A 24,643-nucleotide genomic window follows, 5' to 3' on the forward strand; every position below is an offset into this window, starting at 1 on the left:
AGCCCAGGGAGCCCAGCGCCCGGCCCGGGGAGCCCAGTGCCCGGCCCGGGGAGCCCAGGGAGCCCAGCGCCCGGCCCGGGGAGCCCAGTGCCCGGCCCGGGGAGCCCAGGGAGCCCAGGGAGCCCAGCGCCCAGCCCGGGGAGCCCAGGGAGCCCAGCGCCCGGCCCGGGGAGCCCAGCGCCCAGCCCGGGGAGCCCAGGGAGCCCAGCGCCCGGCCCGGGGAGCCCAGGGAGCCCAGCGAGCCCAGCGCCCGGCCCGGGGAGCCCAGGGAGCCCAGCGAGCCCAGCGCCCGGCCCGGGGAGCCCAGGGAGCCCAGCGCCCAGCCCAGGGAGCCCAGGGAGCCCAGTGCCCGGCCCGGGGAGCCCGGGGAGCCCAGCACCCGGCCCGGGGAGCCCGGGGAGCCCAGCACCCGGCCCGGGGAGCCCGGGGAGCCCAGCACCCGGCCCGGGGAGCCCGGGGAGCCCAGCGCCTCGCGGGGCCCGACCTTGCTTGAGGGGCTTTGCAGAACAAAAACAAAATAAAGACCCTTGTCTCCAAAACTTTGCAGCATCCACACATAAAACATGTGGAGGGAAAAAAACTACAAACCAAACAAGAGAAAGCCCTCTTGTGTTAATGATACAATATTTTGGGATTAACTTCCTGAGCTTCCTGGCAGTGTGACTGATACAGACCCCAAGACTACGGCAGATTTCACAGCAACACTGCAGCAGTCGTGCTCTTTCTGGCTCTGTCTGGGGGAATGGAAGGTGTAAGGTCGCACCGAGCTCCTGAATAACTCTTCATCTCTTGTGTCACTGCGAGGGGCAGGGCTGGCACCAGCTCCCGCGAGGGAAAGGGGCACAGCACCCGGACCTGCCAAAACTGCCTCAGAAACGGAAGAGTCCAACTGTGCCACCAAACCCGGCCCCCGCTATGGACCACTTGTGGAAAGACAAAGGCAGCAGCAGGTAACAGGCAGATGCAACACAATTTCCTTAGCAGTGATCAGGACTAGCATCCCCACCCTATTGGAGGTCTCGTTCTCCATAGCAGCTGAGATCTGGGCAGCTGTGGGTGGTGCCCTCTCAATAACCAATTTCCAAGGGACACACAAGTTCATGGTCCCTTGTGAACCAAACACTTCACTGACAAGTACTACATGAGCTCAGGACTGCGCTGTCTCCACAGCATCGAACACCAGCAGGATGAGTTCTCTTGCGCCAAGAGCCATGGTCAGACCCTCTTTAAGAGCATACAAGTGAGAAATCAGTTTCACAATGCTTCCTATCTTACCAAAGGCTTTGCTCTCAATGAGCACACCTGTACAAAATTTTAAGAAAATACAGGTTATAGCTAAAGTTAAGTCAGAAACCCAGTTTTTCAAAAAAAGGAGTGCTTCAACTGAACTGACCTGGGAGAGAAGAGAGATGGTAAGACAAACACGACTTGGTATCGTCAATAAGCTGCAATGTACAGGTCTGCAAGAACAGGTCACAGGACAGAGACTGTCATTCTGGTGAAGGCTTTTTCCCCCCAGGCCAGATAAAGGAGGAGACGGCGGTGACCCCGCGCTGGCACACGGACCCCGCGCCAGGACATGGACCCCGCGGAGGGACACGGACCCCGCGGAGGGACACGGACCCCGTGCCGGGCTCAGCCGGGCCCCGCGCCGGGACATGGACCCCGCGGAGGGACACGGACCCCGCGGAGGGACACGGACCCCGCGGAGGGACACGGACCCCGTGCCGGGCTCAGCCGGGCCCCGCGCCAGGACATGGACCCCGCGGAGGGACACGGACCCCACGCCGGCACACGGACCCCGTGCCGGGCTCAGCCGGGCCCCGCGCCAGGACATGGACCCCGCGCCGGGACATGGACCCCGCGCCGGGCTCAGCCGGGCACCGCGGTTTGGGCACAGGCTGCAGCATGTGCCCCACGCCTCCAACAGCCCGAGACCCACAGCACCGCTCGCTCAAACTGGAATTCCTCACTTCTATAAAACACACAATAAAGCAAGCAGAGCAGGAAAAAGCCTTCTACCTCAACGCAAAGTTCTACTGCAGGAACCAGGTAACGGCTCCGGCTCTGCGGGCGCCACCCAGTCACCCGTGTGTTCAAAAGGAGCTCGCGTTTCACTGATCAAACGCAGAAAACAAGCCACCTGCCATGTGAGAAAATGACTAACACATCTTTCAGGCTCTTGCTTCGCCACTGAAGAAGCTTTTGAACACAGTAGCATCAGTGCTTACTGAAAGAAACTTGCTGTTAAAAACAAAGTTCAAAAGGCTTAAGGAAACATACAAGGAGATGATAAAGACCAAAGGTAAATCTGAGTAACTTACTGGTGCTGCGGCGGCCTCCTCTGCACCTACACAGACAGAAGCAGCAATCTCCATCACGGACAAGTTCGTGGGGGCGTCTGTGGTGGATGACGACCTGGGCCGAGCGGGCTGCGCGTCCTGGGCAGACCTCCTGTTGACCTGCGGGCTGCCCTTGGGCGCGTCCGCCTTGCCGCGCCTGCTGTGCAGGCTGGTCCCTCGCTTCATCTTGGGCGGCACTCTGATCTGCTGGAGGACACGGTTCAGAGCTGTGGGGTGGGTGGAGACACCATCAATGTCAGCGCAGACGCTCTGGCTTTCCAGATCCACGTCAGGCTCCAGATCGGCCTGCGCCTGCTGAACGTCATGCGGAGAGACGGACGACCTCCTGCGCTGGTGCTGGAAAAGGTGCTTCAAGCCTTGACCAATCACATTAATGTTCTCCAAAGCATTATGGGTTATTTTGGATAATTTTTGCTCTGATTCGTGTTGTTTTTTGGTCTCTTGATCTTGGGATTTGCCTCCAGGATCAGGGTCATCACACAACTGTTCAGTGCCAGGGGGCTCCATTGACGACACCCAACAGGTTTATTTGACTATTCATATATAAATACGTCCCCTGTCTTTAAAAGGCTTGTGTTTGTTTTAAAAATGCCAAGATTGTCAGCCAATTAGGTGTGCGATTGCTTCAAGAGTGACTACACATGCAGCTGTGCCACGGTGATCTCATGCTTATCTAATGTTAAACAAAAAAGTCATTATTATACATCCATGCAGAAAGCAGTGGGTTAAAGAATCCAATGCACAAAACATGCCATTAACAAAAGGGAACGGATCAGTTTTCCGAGCATCCCTGGTGCGGTATTAGTTGCGTCTGGGCTGTGTGCAGCGGCCAAAGCTGAGCGAGACAGGTCATTCATCGCCTGGGGACGGCGCCCGGCACGGAGGGCACAGGAAAGCGAGACGGGGGAAAACTGTTCAAAAGGGGGAGAAGCAAGGACAAAGCAGTGGGGTTTGGTTTATTAAGAACAAGCCCATTACGCTATCTAACAGAACATGAGGTTAAACTTCAGAAGAGCATGTTAGTCTCTTTGACAGAATTTATTTTGTTCCTCGACAAAGATCTGATATTTTGTGCTTCAAATGCAATGCCTGCTCTGCCTATCTGATTTCCTGTAGAATGCCTAACTTCACAGTATTTAATACATGCAAGAAAACAGAACGTTTCCAAATCAGTTATGCATTTCCAAATAGCAAGAAATGGCTTATTACTGCCAGCATCCGCTGATGGCACTGGCAGCGAGACGTGAAATCTGTCTTCAAGCAAAACAGGCAAGTGACATGGTTTCAATTGGCATAGTCTTGTCCGTAGTTCCCCGAGAGAACCAAAATGCCTTTTTAAAGGTAGATTAAGCAGCCCGTGCACAGGGGAGCAGCAGCACACGTGCAGCTCGGCCTCTGGCAGGGGTTTCGCAGCTTTGCCGGCGTGGGAGCAGGAGCTGCCGAGCACCCAGGGCAGGGAGCAAGGGGAACGGAACGGGGCAGGAGCTGCCGAGCACCCAGGGCAGGGAGCGAGGGGAACGGAACGGGGCAGGGGCTGCCGAGCACCCAGGGCCGGGAGCGAGGGGAACGGAACGGGGCAGGGGCTGCCGAGCACCCAGGGCCGGGAGCGAGGGGAACGGAACGGGGCAGGGGCTGCCGAGCACCCAGGGCAGGGAGCGAGGGGAACGGAACGGGGCAGGGGCTGCCGAGCACCCAGGGCCGGGAGCGAGGGGAACGGAACGGGGCAGGGGCTGCCGAGCACCCAGGGCCGGGAGCGAGGGGAACGGAACGGGGCAGGGGCTGCCGAGCACCCAGGGCCGGGAGCGAGGGGAACGGAACGGGGCAGGGGCTGCCGAGCACCCAGGGCCGGGAGCGAGGGGAACGGAACGGGGCAGGGGCTGCCGAGCACCCAGGGCCGGGAGCGAGGGGAACGGAACGGGGCAGGAGCTGCCGAGCACCCAGGGCCGGGAGCGAGGGGAACGGAACAGGGCAGGAGCTGCTGGCGCCACGGGAACGAGGGGAACGAGATGGCGTCTGAACCGGTTTCACACCGGCACCTTGAGATCGCGTGCTCAGAAGCCGAACACTGTTTTCTTGCAGGAGAAAGTTTTGGTCAGGCTTCTACAAATAGAGAAACCAGATCTCAGAGGTGTACCTCAATCTTGGCAGAAAGCACCTCGTGCTTTAAAGAAACCCACAACATCTCATTTGGAATGCAGCGTGTGTTTGGGATTTGAGAGCATTCATTTTTATCTTAAAATAGCTGCAGAAACATAGTGCATTGAGGTTACAACAAGAGCACCCTCAATTCTGTGCATCTGAAACCTGACACAATGGGTTAAACAGATTTTCCAAAACGCTTTCCAAACTGGCATCCAAAAATATCAGAAGAGCTGCCTCACACTCTCGTTTTTCAAATGTCACTGCGATCAGCTGGAGGCAGATGAAACCCAGACTTACAGAGAGCAAAACGCTGGAGTCATACCGGATTTCATCTCAGTACTTCAAACATGTTATGAGCATTGAGTCTAAAGATATTGGCCATTTTAATCAATAACACATTAAATGCAAAGTAATAAACCACATCCCAGAAAAACATATTTACCCATATTCATGCAGAAATTGTGTGGCAGAATGAAAAAAAGGTGCAACCAACCTTTTATTTTTACATACTAACACTTTCTTCAATGACTTCAAGTGACTTTATGACTAGTATTACGCTTTGACTTTTAACCTCACTCTTTCTTACTGTTTATTTTTCCTCAGGTAAGAGGTTTCCAGAAAGCTGAGCTGCATGTCCCCACTCAATTTAAGTTTTTTGGGGAAAAAAAAAAAAGGCAAAACTAGATTTTCCTTTTCACAGACCAGACCAAACGGTTCAGTGAACAAACCTCACTGGCTAAAAAGCAAGAGTCCCAAAATTATCTGGCGTACAAAATACAAACCTAAGAGGGGACCCGTAACCGCCTTTTCCGTTGCAGCTGATGCCCTCAGGACGGTTGCAGCCAGGACTCACCCGGGACGCCCAGGACACCCTCCCCAGCGTCTGTTCCATGTCCTGCACGCTGTCCCTCGGTTCGCTGCTGGCAACGTGCGGAGCTTAAAGAACAGCACTAATTACAGCACTAACTAGAGTTCCACGCCCGACCTGCTGGAAACCACTAACCCGCTGAAACGAGCCCCGAGACCAGTTCCAGAGCGACTGGACCCGCCGGCGCGCGGCGCCTCACCCGGGCCCGCCGAAGCCGCGCTGGGCTCTGTGGGACGTCGCTCCCCTGGGGAGCCTGCGCCCACCCGCCGGGCGCCACGGACCAGCCCATCCCGAGCCCGACAAGGGCTCTTCAGCGTGCGTATCTGGCATGAACGTCTTACAACTCTTTCTCTGTCCTAGCGTCTGCTTTCGGGGGAAAAACTACTTGTAAATGTGAAGAACTGTGAACCAGCAGAATTCATTAGCACATATATCTGCATTAGTATTCAATTTCTGTGCTTTTTTTTTTTCCCTCACTTATAACAACCTTCATATTCTGTTTGAGGGATGAAATTGAGTACTTTATAGCATGAAGTTCAAGAACATACATTTCTTATTCATACAAGATTAGACTACATCGGGACAAAACTCAAAATTCCATATACTATCACACTGAGCAGATGTTGTAACATTATTACATCACATAACATGCCAATATAGCCCTTCATTTGTGCAATTACTTCACAGTAGCACTGGGAAACAAAACAGTTCAGAAAAGAGAAACTAGCAAACACAGTATTAGCCAAGTGTGAACACATAAAGCAGTACTTGCCTCCATCATGAGCCCTTCAGCATGGCTGACGCACAGCGGTCCCTCCGCTCAACAACTGCAAAAGAAACGGGGTGTGAGATGCAGCCCTTGCGAACGGGAGGAAAGACACAAACAACAAACTTGTCATTTAAACACAAGTGCCTCTGGAAGCCATTTTAAACCCTTTCAAATAACTGAAGGGATATAAATGTAACTGAAGTTAAAACCGAATCTCACCGAGTTAATCAAGAAGCTCTTTTGAAGGAATGTTTTCTCTGGGGTTTGTGTGCAGCAGCACACACCAGAGGCACTGGCAGACGTCAGGGCTCCAGCATGGGAGGTCACACTGATCCACAGACTTTATCTTCTCCTCCTGTTTAGTCCTTCAGATGCTCTGGTTTCTCTGGATTTCACCTGACAGCACGTGAGCACTGTGAGCAGTTTGAAACTCGAGCACCTTTGGGTCCACATCACCGGGAAGGCTCTGTCACCTTGGCTGAACTGCTGCTGCCCAACGGCCACCTCTGCCCACGGCCAAGGACGCCAACCCCTCCAGCCCAGCCAAGGATGCCAACCCACCAGTACAGCCAAGGACGCCAACCCACCAGTACAGCCAAGGACGCCAACCCACCAGTACAGCCAAGGACGCCAACCCCTCCAGCCCGGCCAAGGACGCCAACCCCTCCAGCCCGGCCAAGGACGCCAACCCCTCCAGCCCGGCCAAGGACGCCAACCCCTCCAGCCCGGCCAAGGACGCCAACCCCTCCAGCCCGGCCAAGGACGCCAACCCCTCCAGCCCGGCCAAGGACGCCAACCCCTCCAGCCCGGCCAAGGACGCCAACCCCTCCAGCCCGGCCAAGGACGCCAACCCCTCCAGCCCGGCCAAGGACGCCAACCCCTCCAGCCCGGCCAAGGACGCCAACCCCTCCAGCCCGGCCAAGGACGCCAACCCCTCCAGCCCGGCCAAGGACGCCAACCCACCAGCCCGGCCAAGGACGCCAACCCACCAGCCCGGCCAAGGACGCCAACCCACCAGCCCGGCCAAGGACGCCAACCCACCAGCCCAGCACGCACCCCACACCAGACGTGGCCACGGCCTCCACATGGAACACGAGGATGCCCAGGTGAGTCCAGGCTGGGCAGGGGACACCACCAGGACACCAGCCTTGGCTCTCCTGTCCCAGAGCGGGGAACGGAGTGTTCCAGGGCCCTTCTGATGACTCATTTCGTGTCTCTGCGACAAGCCCGGGCAAGGGCAGACGCTGGCTAGAAGCCAGCAGTGGATAAGGACAGCTGGGAGCAGGTACCGTGACCCGTCCCCCAGCCAGACTCGTCGCACTCATAGCTACAGCACCCGACTTCTCAGAGCTGCCTGAAGACAGGACGCGAGCTCCAGCGCACAGCGGCGCTCAGAGCGCTGCGAGACCGCGCACACCGGGGCGCTCGGACTGTTGTAGGACACACCCCGTTCCCACCGCCCACAAGGCAGCAGAGATAAAACGTTAATCAATAACTGCAGTGGGACGCTAGAATGTGAATAACGTCATGACAGCAAATGTGAAGAATTTAGAAATAAATTAAAGCACTTCTGAAAGAGATCTTGACGCAGAAGAAACAACATTTCTGCAGTAGCATGAGTGGAGAACTGGGCACCAGGCGTGACGTGCTGTTAACCTGAGGTGCCACTAACATAACTTCATAGCCATTTTAGTTGTCTTTTTTCTTTCTAATGTTAATGTTATTTTTTATTAATAAGGACTCTAAGAGCTTCTGCCAGAGAGATCTCCACAGATTTGAGCCACAGCACCACAGGACACTGGGGTGCACCCACATCATCCTGCAGCGAAGAAGGAAGCAGGGGAACGATGCCATGTCTGCCCCCTTGCGTCCCCTCTGGTGCCACAGATCAACAGGACAGACAGACGGGACCCCCGGCCCACGCAGCTCTGCCGGGCCCGTTAGGTCCTGAGCCGGGCTCTGTGCCTGAGCTCGCCCTGCACACACAACATGAGCAACCGACCAGCAGCAAAGGGGACAAACACCGAGAGGAACGCCAGCAGAGGCACTCCAATAAAACGCCTTTGAACAGAGCAAACGCTCGATTCCTTCAAAGGCAATATGTACAGATACCAGTTCAAGAATAACTCAGAATGGCAAGCTGCTGAATTTTATAAAGGTACCCAACTGTATTCTTTTTGTAAAAGGATTATTTAAGTCAACTGATACATGCACTATAAATCAAATCTTCATTTAACAGTCCCAGAACTTACACAATAAACCACCAGTCACTTGCATGAATAGCAAAGAACAGAAAACCCTGCCCCGGCACACTGTTAATGAAGTGAGAGGCGGGCAGAGTCTCTACGTATGGATTCCACGGTCATCCCCAAGAGCAACTTGAGATTTGTAAGATATTTAGGGACAAAAAGGTCACTATACCCACACAAAACACAGGACACACAACCTCTCCCCAGAACCCTCACAAGTCTAAACCAGCGGCACATAGTCCACGGGCTGGGCTGTGAGACCCCTGAGCCCACCCCGAAGCACCAAGGACTGTCCTCTCTGGAGCGGTGGGACAGAGGGACCATCACCTTTTCCAGGCCTCCCTGTGCACGTGAACCAACAGTCATTTTGAAGGGGTCAGCAGCAGACATGCCTTGGCACACCAAGACGTATTCACCATTTCTGCCGCTGCATCCATCAGCGGTTCACGTGCTCGTCCAGTGCAAGGGCAGCATGTTCACAGACATACCAGAAGGCGATTTAACATCAGCGTCTTCTCAGACCCACACCCTGTTGAAATAGTTCCTTCCTATAATTTTAAATTTAATACTGCTGACCAAGAAAACTAATGCACACAGTTTTTGTTCCTGAAAGCTCAAATGGACAAGATAAAATTGCATTCAAGTCACAGATGAGCAGATACCAAACGTACTCTTACTGAGCAACAGATCCCTTTCTCCTCTCAATCACTTTTTAAGCAACATCTTCCTGAATACGCCCATATCAGAATCAGGCATCTCCAAAATCACCCTTGGACAACCTCTACATTCCTGCTGTCCTGTGAGAAGTACTGCTCACTGACTGCTGTGAAATTAAAGGCCAGTGGCTCTTCTGCACAGTTACAAGTTCACAAATGTCAAAGACTAGGTAATTCTCCATATTTATGAGGAAATTGCAGTGGCTTAAAGTTGAGCAACTGGTTTGCAGAAATGTTTCTTCTGCTTTGCAGTACAACCAGTTGCCACTGAAATCGCCTCCATCCCCCTCTGAAGATTCCAGTATCTCGGTGTCTCTGCTGGTGTCCAAATCAAAGCTATGACGTAGGGGTCAAGACTTCTCCAGAACTGAGAACCACGCAGAGGAACCATTACAGAACCATTCAGGTTTTGGGACCTGCTATAAACATCGCACGAAACCCATAGCAAACAATTCCAGCAGCTCTCTGCGGCAGGGACACGCGCAGCAGACGCGGCTGGTTCACCAACGCGGTTCAGAGCGGCCACGGGGGATTTTCCTTCATGCACAGGAGCCCAGTGGAACCTGTTCAGAGTCAACCATTACAAGCTGCCTTCTAACAACAAATGAGTTCCAGAACTGAAAAGGAGAGACTCAGTTTCTTTTAGCTTCCCCCTCTTTAAAGAAATCTTTCACTGGAACACATTCAATTCCTTGAATTCCTCAAATGTTTCTGCAGTCAGTTTCACTCCTACTATCTACTTTTGCTATTAACATTTGCATTATCTGGATCAGATTCTCCAGCCTCCGGAAAATGCAGCATTACCAGGCCATGCCCAACGCTTTGGCAGGAGCTTCTCAGGAGAGGAAGGGCCCGGGAAAGGGATCGAAGCTGAGCTCGGCCCGGCCGCCAGGAGACGCCGCGGCATGCGAGCTGACGGCAGGGGCAGGAGCCGGAGCCCTGCGGGTACAGGCGTGCCCATCGCACTGCCAAGGGCAGGAGCCCTGCGGGTACAGGCGTGCCCATCGCACTGCCAAGGGCAGGAGCCCTGCGGGTACAGGCGTGCCCATCGCACTGCCAAGGGCAGGAGCCCTACGGGTACAGGTGTGCCCATCGCACTGCCAAGGGCAGGAGCCCTGCAGGTACAGGTGTGCCCATCGCACTGCCAAGGGCAGGAACCCTGCACGTACAGGTGTGCTCATCGCACTGCCAAGGGAAGCCGAAGGTTACTCTACAGCTATTTCAGGCGCTACGGGGAGACTTCTAAATGTGCTAGTCAATTAAACAAAACAGAAAAAAGAGAGAAGAAAGCAGAGCTCGCCCCTCATTTTAACTCCTAGCAGATCCATCTGTGACAGCGACAGCACAGGAGCTGGCAAGTACAGCACCTCTTGTTCTACAGGAAAGGTTTATTCCAGGCTTGGAGTTGTAAGAGGGTTAAAGCAATTTAAATTAGCAGGCTTGTAAAGACAGATACCATCTACCACCAACCCACGCTACGTGCAATTTTAACATGTGCTTTTAGCCCTGAATTTTGGAAAGTATCATATTTACAATGACTCGTGAAAGAAGAAAGTAGAACTAGCCTGGCAGAGGGGGGTAAAATACTCCCCCTGATGACTCAAAACCAGTGTTGATTCTCTGATCTTGCAGAAGCATTGACTCAACCTACTGAGACTAAAAGATCAAGTTTTCACTCAGCTCAGCAAAATCACAATGCTTTTCCCATTGATTCCAGTGCTCTTGGTATCAGGCATATGAAAGCCTGCCACTGATATTTAGTACCAAATGAGTTAAAAAGTACATGTTTCACTTAAAACAGTTTACAAAGATTAACTCAAACCATATTTAGTCCCCGAAATGCAGAAAAGTCTACTAATCCAAAACACTGATAACCATCCCCCTACCGTGACCCAGACCTTCCACAGGCTGCTCCAAACATCGTACCGGAGCCCTCCCTACAGACGCCAAGCCTGGACTCCCAACAAACAAACCACCTCCCGTGCCCCTGTCTCCTCCGGGCTGCCGAGGGCTCCCGAAGAGCTCTGCTCTCTGAAGACCATTGCAAAAACCGGCTTGCAGGCTGCAAAACATGACAGCTCGTTGCATCAGCATTGCTTAAAACGTGGTGCAAAACAGGCAAGATAGATAAATTCTGACGAGAAGAGGACTCACGAACAAACGGATGGCTCACATGGCTCTACCACTTCCAAACTGTCTTTCATATTCATGATAAGAGAGTTTCATCCCCGCTCTTCAGAAGAAAGTTGCCCTTCCTGATCTTTATTCAAGTGAGCTAGTCCAGGGAGCTTTTAATTAAGTGTAACCCTTAAGAGAGTATAACAATAATGGCATTAATCTGGGGCTGGTTTGTTTAAATTACTCTTGTTTTCTAATTAAGCATTAGCAAGTCCCTCCCTGCAGTGCTACAAACAAGATGTTCAGTTTGCCCATTAAATGCTGCTTCAGCCAACACCTGACAGGGCCTGGAGGACCTACCGGCCAAAGCCACCCGCGCACACCCCGCACCCACACTCCCTCCCACGGGCCTGCCAGCCGCTGCCAACACAGAGAGGATACAGGCACCGTGTGTCTTAACAGCCGCCACTCCAGCTCTGGGGTAGCTCAAGCACGGCTCGAGACAAGGAACAACCAGCCCAGACCGTGTGTCCCTGCCAGGCAGAACCAGAGGAACGAGCCCTCGTGCCCGAGGCACGCAGCCGCCCCGGGCACACGGCCAGGCTGCCAGCGCCCGCTCCAGCGCCCGCTCCAGCGCCGGGACCTCCCTGCATCCCTCACTGAACAGCAGCGCCCACATCCCGAGCACACCAAGCTTCATTTTAGTGCTTGTGCAGGAATGCGGGACCTTTTCAATGCAAGTTTTGACAGACCAGACGTATGATCACTGCTGCACATTTAATCACCTTTCTCAGCAGAGACATAGCGAATATTTCACTGCAAGGTGAGATACACCCAACTTTAGCTGACTAGGCTTGAGAAGGCTTTTCAAAGAAACAAAGGCTTCCACTCTTGGGACTGAGGCAATAACAGCACTGATGCCCATCTATGGTCCTTTTCTTCTAATAGATCTAATTGTGCCTTTTCAGGGAGAACTCACACAAATTGCACAAACAGTGCAGCTAAGCAGCTGTACACACAAATCTGCCAGTTCTTCAGTATCCACCTCCACATCCAACTGCACACAGACAGCAGTTAACTCCATGATTTCCATAGGAAGAAACTGGCCAAGCTAGCAGTCATACGTTTAAAGCCTCAGCCAAAATCAGAACGATTCCTCCCACATTCACGGCAGAATCCACATGAAGAAAAATCCACAAAATTTCTGCTCTAAGCAGCACAAAAAGGGAGCAGATTTGTTTGAAATAAGGCTGAAGTTTCCCTGCCCCCGAGGAGATGCAGACTGATAACCACAGCCCAAACCAATCCCATGGTAATGCTCCTTACAGGCCTGTTGTTCAGCTGGGTGTCCACCAGAACTCCCAGGTCGCATTCTGCAGACCTGCTTTCCAGCCCGTCGGGCCCAGCATGTATATAGGTGTATAGGGCAGCCCATATGGGGTACAGCGCCTGCTACAGGGGGTGTTCCTCCCCAGGCACAGGACTTTGCAGTTCCCTCTGTTGAACTTCATGGTGTTCCTGTCTATCTCCAGCCTCTCCAGTTCCCCGGAATGGCAGCACCATCATCTCACACACCAGCTGCAGAACTGCTCACAGCACCGCCGGCCCCATCGCCTCGGCCACGGGCAGGGAGGTTACACCGCACTGGGCACTCCATTAGTGACTGGCCTGCACCAGAACTTCACGCCACAGAATGTTTTATAAAGGGAGATCAACTTCATCTTACAGATAAAGAAAAAAAGATTAATATGTTGCTTAGGGATATACAGCCAGGGACACATAGAATTTATGTATTTTCACAGGTTTTCAGAGCTACTGCAGGAATTGTTCGGTTTTCACAGCAGCTTTTTGGGGAAATGCACATTGATTTTAACTGAGGGAATTACAGAGACAATAACTTACTCATATACAACTATAAAAAGACACCTACTTGGGTTACAGAACGCAAGTCCCTGGTACGCTACCTAAAACAGGTACTAAGATTGTAATTGGCAGCACAGCAAACCATTTCACTCCTGAAGCTCTGGGGTGCTTCTCCAGTTCTCAAGAAAGCAGCTCACAGGAAACAAAACCAAAAACGTTACACCCAACACTATTTTAATATACCATCACATCCAAAGAGCAATGCCCGGGTCAGACGGAGGAGCACGCTGAGCGTTTGCTGCACCGCATTCCGCCCACCGCGGCAGACGCAGCTCCGAGCGGCCAGGCCTGAGCCCAGCTCCGCGTGCAGGGACAACGGGAGGAACTGCTGCAGGGCCAGGGTCTCCTTCCCAGCCACAGCGCTCCGCCGCCAGCTCGCGCCGGCCTCACACAGCCCGTCGCTCCTGCCCCAGGACAGCAGTCAGGCTGGTAGCCAGGCACAGGGGCAGGTTAGATCTGTGTCCGCCTCAATCACTGGAGCTTCAGAATAAGCTCTTAAGAAAAGTGTGTCTGCTAAGCACACTGAATGATCCAGCCAGGTATCTACTTTCAACACACTAGTTTCCCTCTTTTCTTTTTAAGTAAAAGACTAATGAACAATCAAGCCTCCTGTAGAAGACAGAGGTGTGTTTGGCCACCTTTCACTGCAACAACCCGCCGTTAATTGACAAGACTGCCACTGCCCTGGCATGTCAGCATGACCACCTATGCCACAAAAAGATAACCAGGTCCAAGGAGTTCACAGAGGAGAGTCAAGAGGTGTTACCAGCACACAGCAGCCTCTTCTAAGCCCATGCAGAGGAATCAGCCAACTTCCTCGTTCCAGGTTTAGAACTGAATACGAAAGCAGAGCTAACAGCCTCAAGGTAAAATACGGCCACGCAAGCCACTGGATTTCGGTGCTTCCTGAACAGCTAAGGCTCCCCGCCCTGTCAGCAGGTGGGACAACGCTGCACGGTCTCAAGGCCAAGCCCACCCAGCTCTGCTGGTCTGGCACCTCCCGGCAGATTCCCCGGGGGCTGCGCGCACTGCGCTGGGGCTGCACCGGGACCTGCGCGCGGGGAGCCAGGACACACCTGCCTCTCCTCCAGCCTTCCCGGAACGCGTTCCCGTCCAAGGAAGGTATCTTCTGGGTTCACCTGAACACCTGATCTAACCAAACAGAGGAACCACCGCTGCCTCCCAGGTGCGTTTCAATGACCACCCAATGTCTGACAAATGCGTGGAAGAAGAAAATCTCTGCAGACCTTGCTGGCATTTCAGACCTGAGTGGGCGAGCGGTGGAGACTCAGGTCACGCAATGCAAGCTCTTCTGAAAGGAACCTCTGAGCGTTCCTAGAGCAGGTTCAAACAAGGTCACCCCCGTACAACACCGGCTGGATACTCTGGTGCTCGCACAACCTCCCTGTGCATGGGCACGTTCCCCTGCTAAAACCATGAATAACGGTGCGGATCAATCTGAATCTACAAAATGTGTGCCTAGAGCTCTCTTCACCCTAGAATCAGATGGTCTTGCCTTCCCCTATTTGTAGGTCATAGTAGGATACATACCTCAAAGCTGCTCAGGCTGGCTCGTCTCTTTGCATAGATATGCTCACAGTTGTAATCCAGATGTCTTCGACAGAGGTCTGGTTTTAAAAATACTTCAAAGTATAAATCCCACAGGAAACAGGGAAGTCAGAGGGGGGAAGGAGACAGTTTATCGGCTTCTACATTTGCAGGCCTCTATAGTCAGTAGTGTAGGTCATTTCCAGAGTAAATCTTGGCAACAATGCTTCTTTGTAGAGGAGAAAGACCTGCCAAAATGAACAAGCATAGTAAGAAACACCATCACTATCTGATAAGTAACAAAACAGCACCACAGATTCAGCATCTCCTTCAGAGAAAGTAACTCTTATTTGAAATGTGAGGTTTCTGCTACCTTTGACATATTTAAAGTCAGAAGCAGCCTCTGAATTTACCTCCTATTCTGAGTACTTTTACCTAATAAACTGTCTCAAGGAGGAAAATACTCTAAGGATTCACACAATGTTCGATCATAACAGAGCCCTGTTTCAGCCCAAACCTGCAGCCCCTCAGACACCTTGATGTTCACTGTGTATTTTCACCAGGAACGTCTGTGTGACCAGTGTCCGACTACTGAGCTGCCGTTCGAAATAAGAACCAACACAGAGTGATGAAGTCCAGCAAAGCAGGGATACAGGGTACATACCAGGGCCTTTCCCGCACAGCACCAACATGCCGGAGTGCTGCTGTACTTCTCAATCTATTTAACTGGGATGTAAGTTAAGAAAACGTAAACTCTTTGGGGCAGAGACCTTCTGCTGCGTGTTTGCATTTCACACAGTACGGCAGATCTGGTTTCCAAATCAAAGCTGTTCAATGTTGTTGTGATACAAGCCTTTGTACTTCTGGTACAACAATAGATTTTTCTTTACAAATAAAAAAGGTCACCTAGTTTTGCATTATCATAAATTGCTTCTGAAAGTATGGAGAGATTTCACTTAGCAAAAAAGACATTTAACTCTAGACAATTACTCGTATCCTTGTTTTCCTTCTGTGACCGTTTTAACATCCTTGGCTGGATGAATAGTTTAAATATTTGGAGTTTATATTCAACCTTAAAGAATCAGTTCACTGTGCTGTGACACCATCCAGCATCGACTATTTAGGGGTTTTAAGAATTTTAAGTATTTAAACCACACCAAACTATTCACTTCCTAGCAGTGCTGACAGATCACTGCCACCTTCACACTGCATTTCATTCACCTATCGTCCCTTCTCGCAAAGCTGTTCATCCACTATTAAAATTGTGCTGAGCTCACAGAACCGCAGAGGGCTTGAGGCTGGCAGGGGCCTGTGGGGATCGCCCGCCAGCCCCCCAGAGCGCGCCCCACAAACCACTGCAACGAGTCTCACTGTTGGTACCGAAATACCACTTTCTCACCTGAGAGAGTCACCGTTACTTCTAAAGAAGCTCGTGTCCCCATCACGAGCGTACGACCTCCTCTGTACGCAAAGGAGCAGCACCCAAGCGTGCCCCAGCGCTCAGCGCTGCAGGACGGACACAGCAGACCCACCAGCCGTGCTTCAGGGCACAGAGCAGTCCCTGAGCAGCACCAGGGCTGGGAGCCGGGAAGCCCCACTGTCCCCCAACAAGAGAGGGGACAGAGTTCCGCAGCACCGAGACAGGAACATTCCTCCAGCCAGTCCGCCTGCCCTTCCACACCTCCAGACAGAAGAACGATCCGTCCACGGAGAAGCATCGTCCTGTTGACTAAACACGAGGCGAAGCCAACACGTTAATGCTGCTGAAGCAGGAGCAGCAAGGACAGCAGGGCCTGCTCCCCAGGACCAGGACCGGGCCGTGACCACCACAACAGCCACAGCTGTACCCAGGTGTGTCATTGAGGGCTCCCAACGCACAGAACCACCTCAGCTGAAGGGCTGTGGCCGACGGGCGCTGTTCCTGACACAGTGGTAACGGGACTCTCTCCCTTGCACACACTCCTCAGACCGGCACCCCTCAGTTCGCACCTCCCGCCCCCCAGGCGACTCCCGCAGCTCCCACTGCGGGCACCTCGCAGAGCAGCTGCCGCTGCCGCGCGCTCCGGGCCGGCCCTTGTCCCGGCACAGCCCGGGGCCGCTGCTGAGCGGTGAGGCTCCCGAGGGGCCGCCTCCGAAACTCCGCGTTTAGAGCCGCAACACTTGAGCTCCCTTACATGTCAGCACAATTAAGTAATTAGTACCTTAATTATCTCATACAAGACAGCTGAAGCGGGGAAGAACAGGTGCGGAATACACCCAAACTCATCTCAAACATCAGTGCGGTCACACGCCGCCGCCGCCCCCGCAGCCCCGACCCGCGAACCGGCGGCGCCTCCGCAGCCGCTGCCGCAGGGACGGACGGACCGGCGGCTCCGGGCCTCTTCGGCGCCGCCAGCGGCCCCGCCGCTCCCCGGCCGCACCCGCGGCCCGGCCCGCCGCCCCCTCCCCGCCGCTGCCGGCAACGCGGCCCGGGAGCCGGACGGGCCGGAACGCGGTGAGGGGCGGGCGGCCCCGAGGCGGCTGGGCCGCGGCCCCTCCCGGGGCTCCGAAGCGGCCCCAGGAAAACGGGGCGGGGCGGGGCGGGGCGGGACAGCGCGGCCGAGCACCAGGCCCGGGGGCGGGAGAGGCGCCCGCGGTCACTCACCGGCCCGCGGAGCCCCGAGCGCGGCGGCGGCCGCTCCATCCCCGCGCGCCGCCACACCGGCCGCGCGACGTCAGCGCGCAGCCTCGAGGGGCGGGGCAGGGCGCGCGCCACGACGTCAGGCGGAAGGGGCGGGACAAGAGACCACGCCCACTCCCGACACCACGGCGTCGCGCAGCCACGCCCCCGGCTGAGCCACGCCCCCGCTGGAGCCACGCCCCCGCTGGAGCCACGCCCCCGGCGGAGCTCCGCCCCGGCGGCCGCTGCGCGGGGCGTTGTGCGGCCGTGACGCTGGAGCGCGCTCCCGCGCCGCGGGCGCTGCAGCCCCGCACAGCCCCCGGGAGCGGCCGGGCCGCGCGGCCCGTGCTCCCGCAGCGCTCCCGGGCAGCTGCTCCTGCTTCCCCGGGTCTCTCCGCTCCAGCGGACGCCGCAGCCCTGTCCCGCTGCCTCATGGAGCAGCGTTACCCGCCGACCGCACCTTTCTGGAGCCTGATTCGGTGAAAAACTGGCCTTGATCTGTATCTGTCCGATGCAATTGATGTATTCAGCCTCAAAAAAGTTGGAATTTTTACAGCTTGACTTCTATTCCAAGCCAGTGCTCGTTACTTTTTACATATTTTCGCATAAAGCGCAAGAATTGATGCACGCAGCCGCTGTCTTTCCCACTCCGATCCCGCCGCAGCTGCCCCGCGCTCCCGCTCACCGCGGCCTCCTGACCCCCTGCAGACCAGGTTTCCGCTCTCCTCCGTCCTAAGCTGAACAACCAAGCACATGAGAACAGGAGGTGAGACCGACCCGAAGGGAACCTGACCGGCGGAATTCCACCGCGGAACTGCAGAGCACGATGTGAACAAACAGCACCTATGGTCGCATTCATAGTCAAAACATTTATTAATTCAATTTTTTCTTATGAATAACAAATATCCAAGTAAGTGACAAGTTGTTAGTGTTAGATCTCCAGTTGACATTAAATTTGGCTTTAAGCACAAAAGCCTCATAACTACCACATGACTAAAAACAGCAGATGCAAAAGTTCACAGAAAATCTGTGGTTTTAGACAACAAACAGACGTGATGAACCAGGAAGCCACGGAAGTAATTAGAGTACAATTATCCCCCTCTGCAGGTTCTGGCTGCTGCTGTTTTGGCTTATTAACTAGATTCTTTATTTATATGCCTTCTAATAAGACTTTCTGCAATATATTTCTACATATTTGATCTTGTACTGAGCAATTAATTTTCAAAAACTATTTTACATTCCCTAACTCCAAGAGGGGAACACTGAAATTCTACAAATAGATGCTCATGAGATGGCTTTTATAGCCCAACTCGGTAGCACCTTCTCCTCTCAGAAGGGCTGGAGCCGTGGGGCTGGGTGTCCGTGGGGCGGGCGGCGCGGGCTGTGCCGGCGCAGTCCAGCTCTGCACGCCCGCGCGTGTCGTGGACAGGAGCCCACACATCACAGACACTGTGCACACGTACCTGAGCTACCGCTGCAACGGAGCTGCGGAGTGTCCGCTGCTCCCTGAACCAAGTGACATTCAGTGCGCTCCTCCCACAGGGGAGGACGCCTCGGGCCTGGCTGGTGTCCGCTCCACGCCGCGCTGTGCCGGCGCAGAGCCGGCGTCCTCCCGCGCCCCGTCCACGCGGGCAGTCCCGTCACGGACGGGGCTGGAACCGCAGCGAGCGGCTCGCGTGGGGCTGCAGCTCAGGGGGCTTGTGCTTCTTCCTGCGGGGACAAAACCAGCCGGTGCGCTGCTGAGGTGCACCTCCACGCCTTCCCCACGCGTGGCTCAGCACCCGCTCGGTTCGCACGGGGCCGCCGCGGTCAGCTGGCCGGGCCCTTCCCTGGGATGAGCGTCCCCACGCTGTCCATAGGAACTATTTTGCCTCCAGATGTTTGGGGGTTTGTTTGGCCCCGTCCTTGTATAATTTTTGCTCTTTCAATACGGAACCGTTGGAAAGAATCCAAGTAGCAGACTGAAGATGGGCATGAAATAACCAGATGAATTGAATGTAATGGACTGATAAATCACATTCAGATTAAATCTTAGTTCTTCAATCTGCAGTCACTATAGAAACTAACCCAGCCCGAGCGCTGCGATCCCAGTTCAGAAGCACCAGCAGGCAGCAGCTGCGCTGCCAGAAACGGTGAATAAGGGCTTGAGCCAGCGGGGAGTTTGTTGCAGAGAGAAACAGAGCTCAGGAGGGCAGTTCTGCCGAGAATGGTGACACATCTCTGCTGATCTGACCTGGAAAACATGTGCCTTTAAATTCAGCATCAGCTCTCCAGGAGGCTTGGTTCATTTTGTGGCTGCCGTCCCCCGAAACCTGATCTACGTGCACTCGGCAGCTTCGTCCCTTGTGGCTCAGCACCAGACACGGCTGCGTTGCAGCTGCCTGCCCACGTGCCTGTGATCCAGCCCACTTCGCACTGTTCTCACAGTGAGCGAATTATTACTAAGACATGTAACTCAGCATAGGCCTGTTTGGCCACCACGTGCCGTGCTTAGAGTCAGACAAGGCTTGAATTCCTGTCTCACGTGAGAAAGGAAACCAAATCTCAGTTCCTTACAGGTAAGAAAGAGGCCCTGAAAAACCCCAAGTGTGTTCTGTCCTCTGACTTACCTGCCATTATGTCAATTGGACTCCGTATTCAGCAGTCCTCCCATTTCCCCGCTGTGGGACAGCTGGCTGGTCGCGGCCCGTGCCTGTGCCCTGGGGCTCCTGCGGCCGTGGGCACGGACAGGCCACGGGCACAAACCTGGGCACGCAGCCGCTGTCGCTTCAGGTGTAATATTGCATGCAGAAAGAGTAATTCAAGTAACTCGTACATGCAAGCACAAAACTAGGCCTGCACATTTGAAATATGTAATGAGGTAATGCACACTGAAAGACAGGAGAATAATTTTAGAGCTGTTCAGGTAAATAAGTTACTGCTCTCTGACAAATTCCACCACACCAGCAGTTGCCTGAGACCAGGAGGAAACTGTAGCCGTTCTTTGAAAATAAGAAATAAAGCAGAACATTGAACCTCACCTGCAAATGCAATGGCAGCTGCTCTGGCGTGTCTTTTAAGCCTCACCAGCGTGCTCTGGCAGCAATGTCCGCAGCCATGAGAACGTGGCTCCTGCCACCAGGGCAGGAGTAAAAGCTAAAAATGAGGAAGGGGAAGACAAGCGTTGCTGTGCGGGGCGCAGCTGCAAACAGCCCAGCGCTGGGCAGGACGGGCACGACGGGCAGGACGGGCAGGACCGACGGCAGGACGGGCACGACGGGCAGGACGGGCAGGACGGGCGGCAGGATGGGCAGGACAGGCAGGACGGGCAGGACAGGCAGCAGGACGGGTAGGAGCTCGCTAGGGCGATTTTCACAAATACACGTGCAATGTCAGTGCTTTCACGGCAAAATGACGCCTGTTAATTGGGTAAATCTGGGAAGACTGGATAATACAGCAGCCAAAGGTTCTCTGAGACTGTCCCACTGGAAGCTGCGACACAGCAAGACCCAAATACCAGTTCGGACGGGGTCACCCCCGATGGGGGTTTGAGGCAGCACGGAGCCCTGGGAGGGGCCGGGAAGGTGGGACCGGGGAGACGTGGCCTCTGAAGCACAGCGTGAATTCTCACCCGGCAGCTGCCACACGCTGGGCCACCTGGATTCCAACGGACCGGGATGGAATTCTGCAGCCAGTGTTTGTACCTCTAATTGTGCCCGTGCAGCTCAGGTCTCGGGGAGGGGAGTCTCGTTTGCTTCCAAGGACGCGCGTCAGGCACACTGCAACGAGGGTCTGCCAGCCCGCGTGCTTATCTGGGTGCTTTGCGGCTTATAATCTGAAATGCTATTAGGGATTGCGGGTGGCTCTGTTCAGGATTTGCAATCTAAAACAGCCTTTAGGAACCTGGTTTACAGAATCTTCTAATACAAAGGCTTGTTATAGTTCCATGGGTTAAGTAACCAAAACTACTGCAGGACCAAATCAACAATACCGACCAGCTCGTGCGTGGTGACTCCTCGGTGCTACTGTGGGCAAGTGCCCACGGGAACGTGGGCTGCCGAGCCGCTGGGGGCTCTGGTGGCCCACGCGGGGCAGCAGCCGGCGCGAGCACCGCCGGTTTGTCACCGCGCCGGGACGCAGACTGCGTTTAGTTAGGAGCAGGCAGGGCTATCAAGGCTCAAGTGAGATAATTCTGTCCAAAAAGCATAGAATGGAAATTAAATATAACCAGCAGGGACCATAGCATCAGAAGGCAGGTGGGGTGCAAGGCCATCTATCAATGACACCTTATCAGGCCAAAATTACCTATGTAACAATGTTGGAAACACCAAATTTGGGTACAGATGTAACAAAATTGGGACCAGTGAGGAAAAAGGAGCAGGAAAGGACAGTGATGCCAAGGTTGGCTCTGAATGGTTACTGTGGCTCGAAATGTCCTTAAAAGGTACAATCCATCCACTTCCAAGCATATCAGAAACACTTAATCCAATCCAGGTACAGCAGAGCAATAGCACATTCCCAGGTGGGTTTTAAAGGGGTTGTGATTTGATTTTCTGGCTCCTGTGACTAAACTGCTGCAGCTTTGCTCCTGTGGTCCAGAAATCCTAGGGAGCCTTCAATGAAATTACAGCTTGTTATAACTTGAAGGGTGCACTTTACTCTCTAGATAATGGTGCAATGCAATAATATGATGAAAAATAATGTACTTTCATTTGCAAAGTGCTGTGTGTCTTGCAAGTGCTCCAATCCAGCTAAGGAAGTTAACAAAAGTAATTAATGCAAACAGTAATAAAAACGAAGCCTTTTCTATGTGGCATTTCTAAGCAAGTCGGCCTCATACCTCTTCTCTTGAGCTGAATGTGATCAGCCCCCTCTGCAGCTGGAGATGCTGCATTAAAACCCGTGGTGCTGAGCTGAAGGGAAGGCTGAGCCTCTTACAGGCACGGGGGCCTGTGGCCCACGGACGTGCAAAGTATCGTCCCCTTGCCATTCCCTACAGCCGCAGGGACAATAGAGAACACCCAGCTGAGTGCTTAAGAAAACGTGTGGAACTCCTCGGGAGGGCTGTTCTGCCCCTTCCACGGGCGGCTGTCACACGCAGCGGCTCACCGCGCTGCCTTCTCGGCTGGCGTTCCTCTGGCTTCAGCAGAACTACAGCAATAAACCAGTGGACTGTTAGGTTCAAATCACTAGTGGTCCCACAGAATAAGGCGGGCAGTTCATTTCTGCATTATCACGTTCTTTTCCGGATCAGCAGGAATGCGGGAGGGGACAGAAAGGAGTCCCCTCAGCGCCCGCGCGCTGCCCCTGCGTGGGGCCGGCGGCCTCACAGCCCTCCCGCGCCCCCCTCGCTCTCCGGGTGACGGCCCAGGGTAACCACCCCATGGCAACTAATGCCCTGAGGTTCTCCAAGCGCTCTGCCCCTGCGAGCAGCCAAGCCCAACATTAAAGCTCCTACACTGAAAGTAAAATCACTAATATCAATGACTAAAAACACAGATCCACTCTCTGATGCTCATCAAGCAAACACTGGCTGCTGCAAAGGAAACCACCAGTACTGAGTTCTGATGCTGGAATGGAAAACCTCCAGTTCTACTCATCAGTTAAGAAAAGTCCTTCTGCTGCCCCAGCAGACCCTGCCCGGGGCCATCTCCAGACTCAACAGCTAAGGACGGGCACGGCAAGGCTCCACAGGCACCGACACCAGCCCAGCGGGGACGGGAGGATGTGAGTGATAGCTCACAAGGCAGAGATGACTTGCAAATGTGCCGAACTGGAGCAGGAGAACAGGAGAGAAAAGTGCTCATTCCAAATTGATGATGCTCTGTGGCATTTGCCAGGGAAGACCAAATGCACTATCTCTGGGACAGACGCTCCTTTTATTATTTGCTTTGGCTCACAAATGAGATATTATTTCCTTCCTTTGTAAACTGTTGACGTTGGTTCAAGTATTTCAGAGGCCAGGCCACTGCCACGAGACTCTGCTGCCGACCCAGGTTGTGCCGACCTCCCTCAGCTCCTGGTTGCGGCCCCTGCGGGTCCAGCCCGCACAGCGCCACTCGGGAACCAGCACCACAGCAGCGCTCACAGCCACTCGCCCCCCGCGGAGCCCGGCCCAGGGAAACGCGCCCAGCACAGGCTGGCAGCAGCCCCGGCCCGCAGCTCAACCGGGCAAACGCATTTCTAGGCTGAATGAACCGCCTCTTTTTTAGGTCCGGTTCTGCAGGTGCTGAGTTTTAGCGCTTCTTGTTGAAGCAGAAAGGACTCAGCACTCAGCACCCGTCAGTACCAGACCCCTTCTGTACCTGGAACTGCAGCAGGTGTTTCAGAGACGGGCAGATGGGTTGAGGTGGCAGGGCCGCCTGTCCCTGTCCCTGTCGTGTCCCGTGGACGGGTCGCTGCTGACTCCCGCGGTCCCCACAGGACCGCAGGGGAACGCGCACAGGCTCTCCCGTGGGAGCAGCGCTCCTGCGGGCGGGGCGAGCGCCGCGCACGGGCCGAGCGAACCCCGCTCTTCTGGCGCAGCAGCGCCACCGCCCGCTCCTGCCCCTCACTGCAGCCGGGCCGCCCCGGGAGCCCCGCCCGCCCACCCCGTCCCGGGGGCTGCGCTGGGCACCCCCGGCTCCGCCCCCGCGCTCGCCCGCAGCTCCTCCTGCCCCGCAGACACCAGCCCCGTCACCCGGGTCACCAGCCCCGCAGACACCAGCCCCGTCACCCGGGTCGCTGGTCACCGCCCGTGCCGCGAGCAGCCCCCGCACAGCCCCGCAGGCACCAGCCCCGTCACCCGGGTCACCAGCCCCGCAGACACCAGCGCCGTCACCCGGCTCGCCGCCTGTGCCGCGAGCAGCCCCCGCACAGCCCGCACAGCCCGCACAGCCCGCACAGCCCGCCAGCGCTGCTGCAGGATCCCACAGCGCCTGGGACCGCTCACGACACAGAGCACGAGGCGTCCACCACTGCCATTCCTGCACACGTCGCTCCGTGGGGTCTGTTACACTTCATGCTTTAATCGACGGCCCTGGCGATGAGCGAGAACAACGCCCGCAGATACAGAATTCACCGAGCTCTCAGACCGTGATGCCGCTTTGTTTTTCCTGCTGGCCTAGAGCTCCCGGCTTTCACCTGGGTGACACAGAACCACTTTTTTAGACATTGACAAAAACCAATTTTATTTCTCCAGGGAACAAAGAAGAATGAATTGTTAGGATGTACCTGCATGACAGAGCTCTGGAAACATCGGCAGCCTCCATAGCTCGCTCTGGCGTGACTAGTCTGCAGCAGAAAGACGCTACTATTGCACACAATGAGT

At 54.7% G+C, this 24,643-nt stretch overlaps 1 protein-coding gene across 8 annotated transcripts in view; it reads right to left on the minus strand.

The window, feature by feature from the left end:
• TMCC1 (transmembrane and coiled-coil domain family 1) overlaps positions 1-17,416 on the minus strand; it is a 68,466-nt gene extending 51,050 nt beyond the window's left edge. For 4 of the 8 annotated variants that reach the window (XM_080350678.1, XM_080350674.1, XM_080350680.1 and 1 more), the window contains exons 1-5: positions 16,898-17,385; positions 14,700-14,944; positions 6,362-6,538; positions 6,146-6,200; positions 2,325-3,036 (exon numbers count right to left, since the gene is read on the minus strand). In XM_080350678.1, coding sequence (XP_080206804.1) covers positions 2,325-2,870 — 546 coding nt within the window. In that variant the 5' untranslated portion in view covers positions 2,871-3,036; positions 6,146-6,200; positions 6,362-6,538; positions 14,700-14,944; positions 16,898-17,385. Of the gene's footprint in view, positions 1-2,324; positions 3,037-5,508; positions 5,640-6,145; positions 6,201-6,361; positions 6,539-14,699; positions 14,945-16,095; positions 16,135-16,897 lie in introns of those variants that run through there. The other 4 variants (XM_080350676.1, XM_080350677.1, XM_080350675.1 and 1 more) reach the window with 4 other exon arrangements.
• Between the last annotated feature and the right edge of the window lie 7,227 nt (positions 17,417-24,643).

Source organism: Nesoenas mayeri (assembly GCF_963082525.1).
Source record: "Nesoenas mayeri genome assembly, chromosome: 10".
Taxonomy (NCBI): domain Eukaryota; kingdom Metazoa; phylum Chordata; class Aves; order Columbiformes; family Columbidae; genus Nesoenas; species Nesoenas mayeri.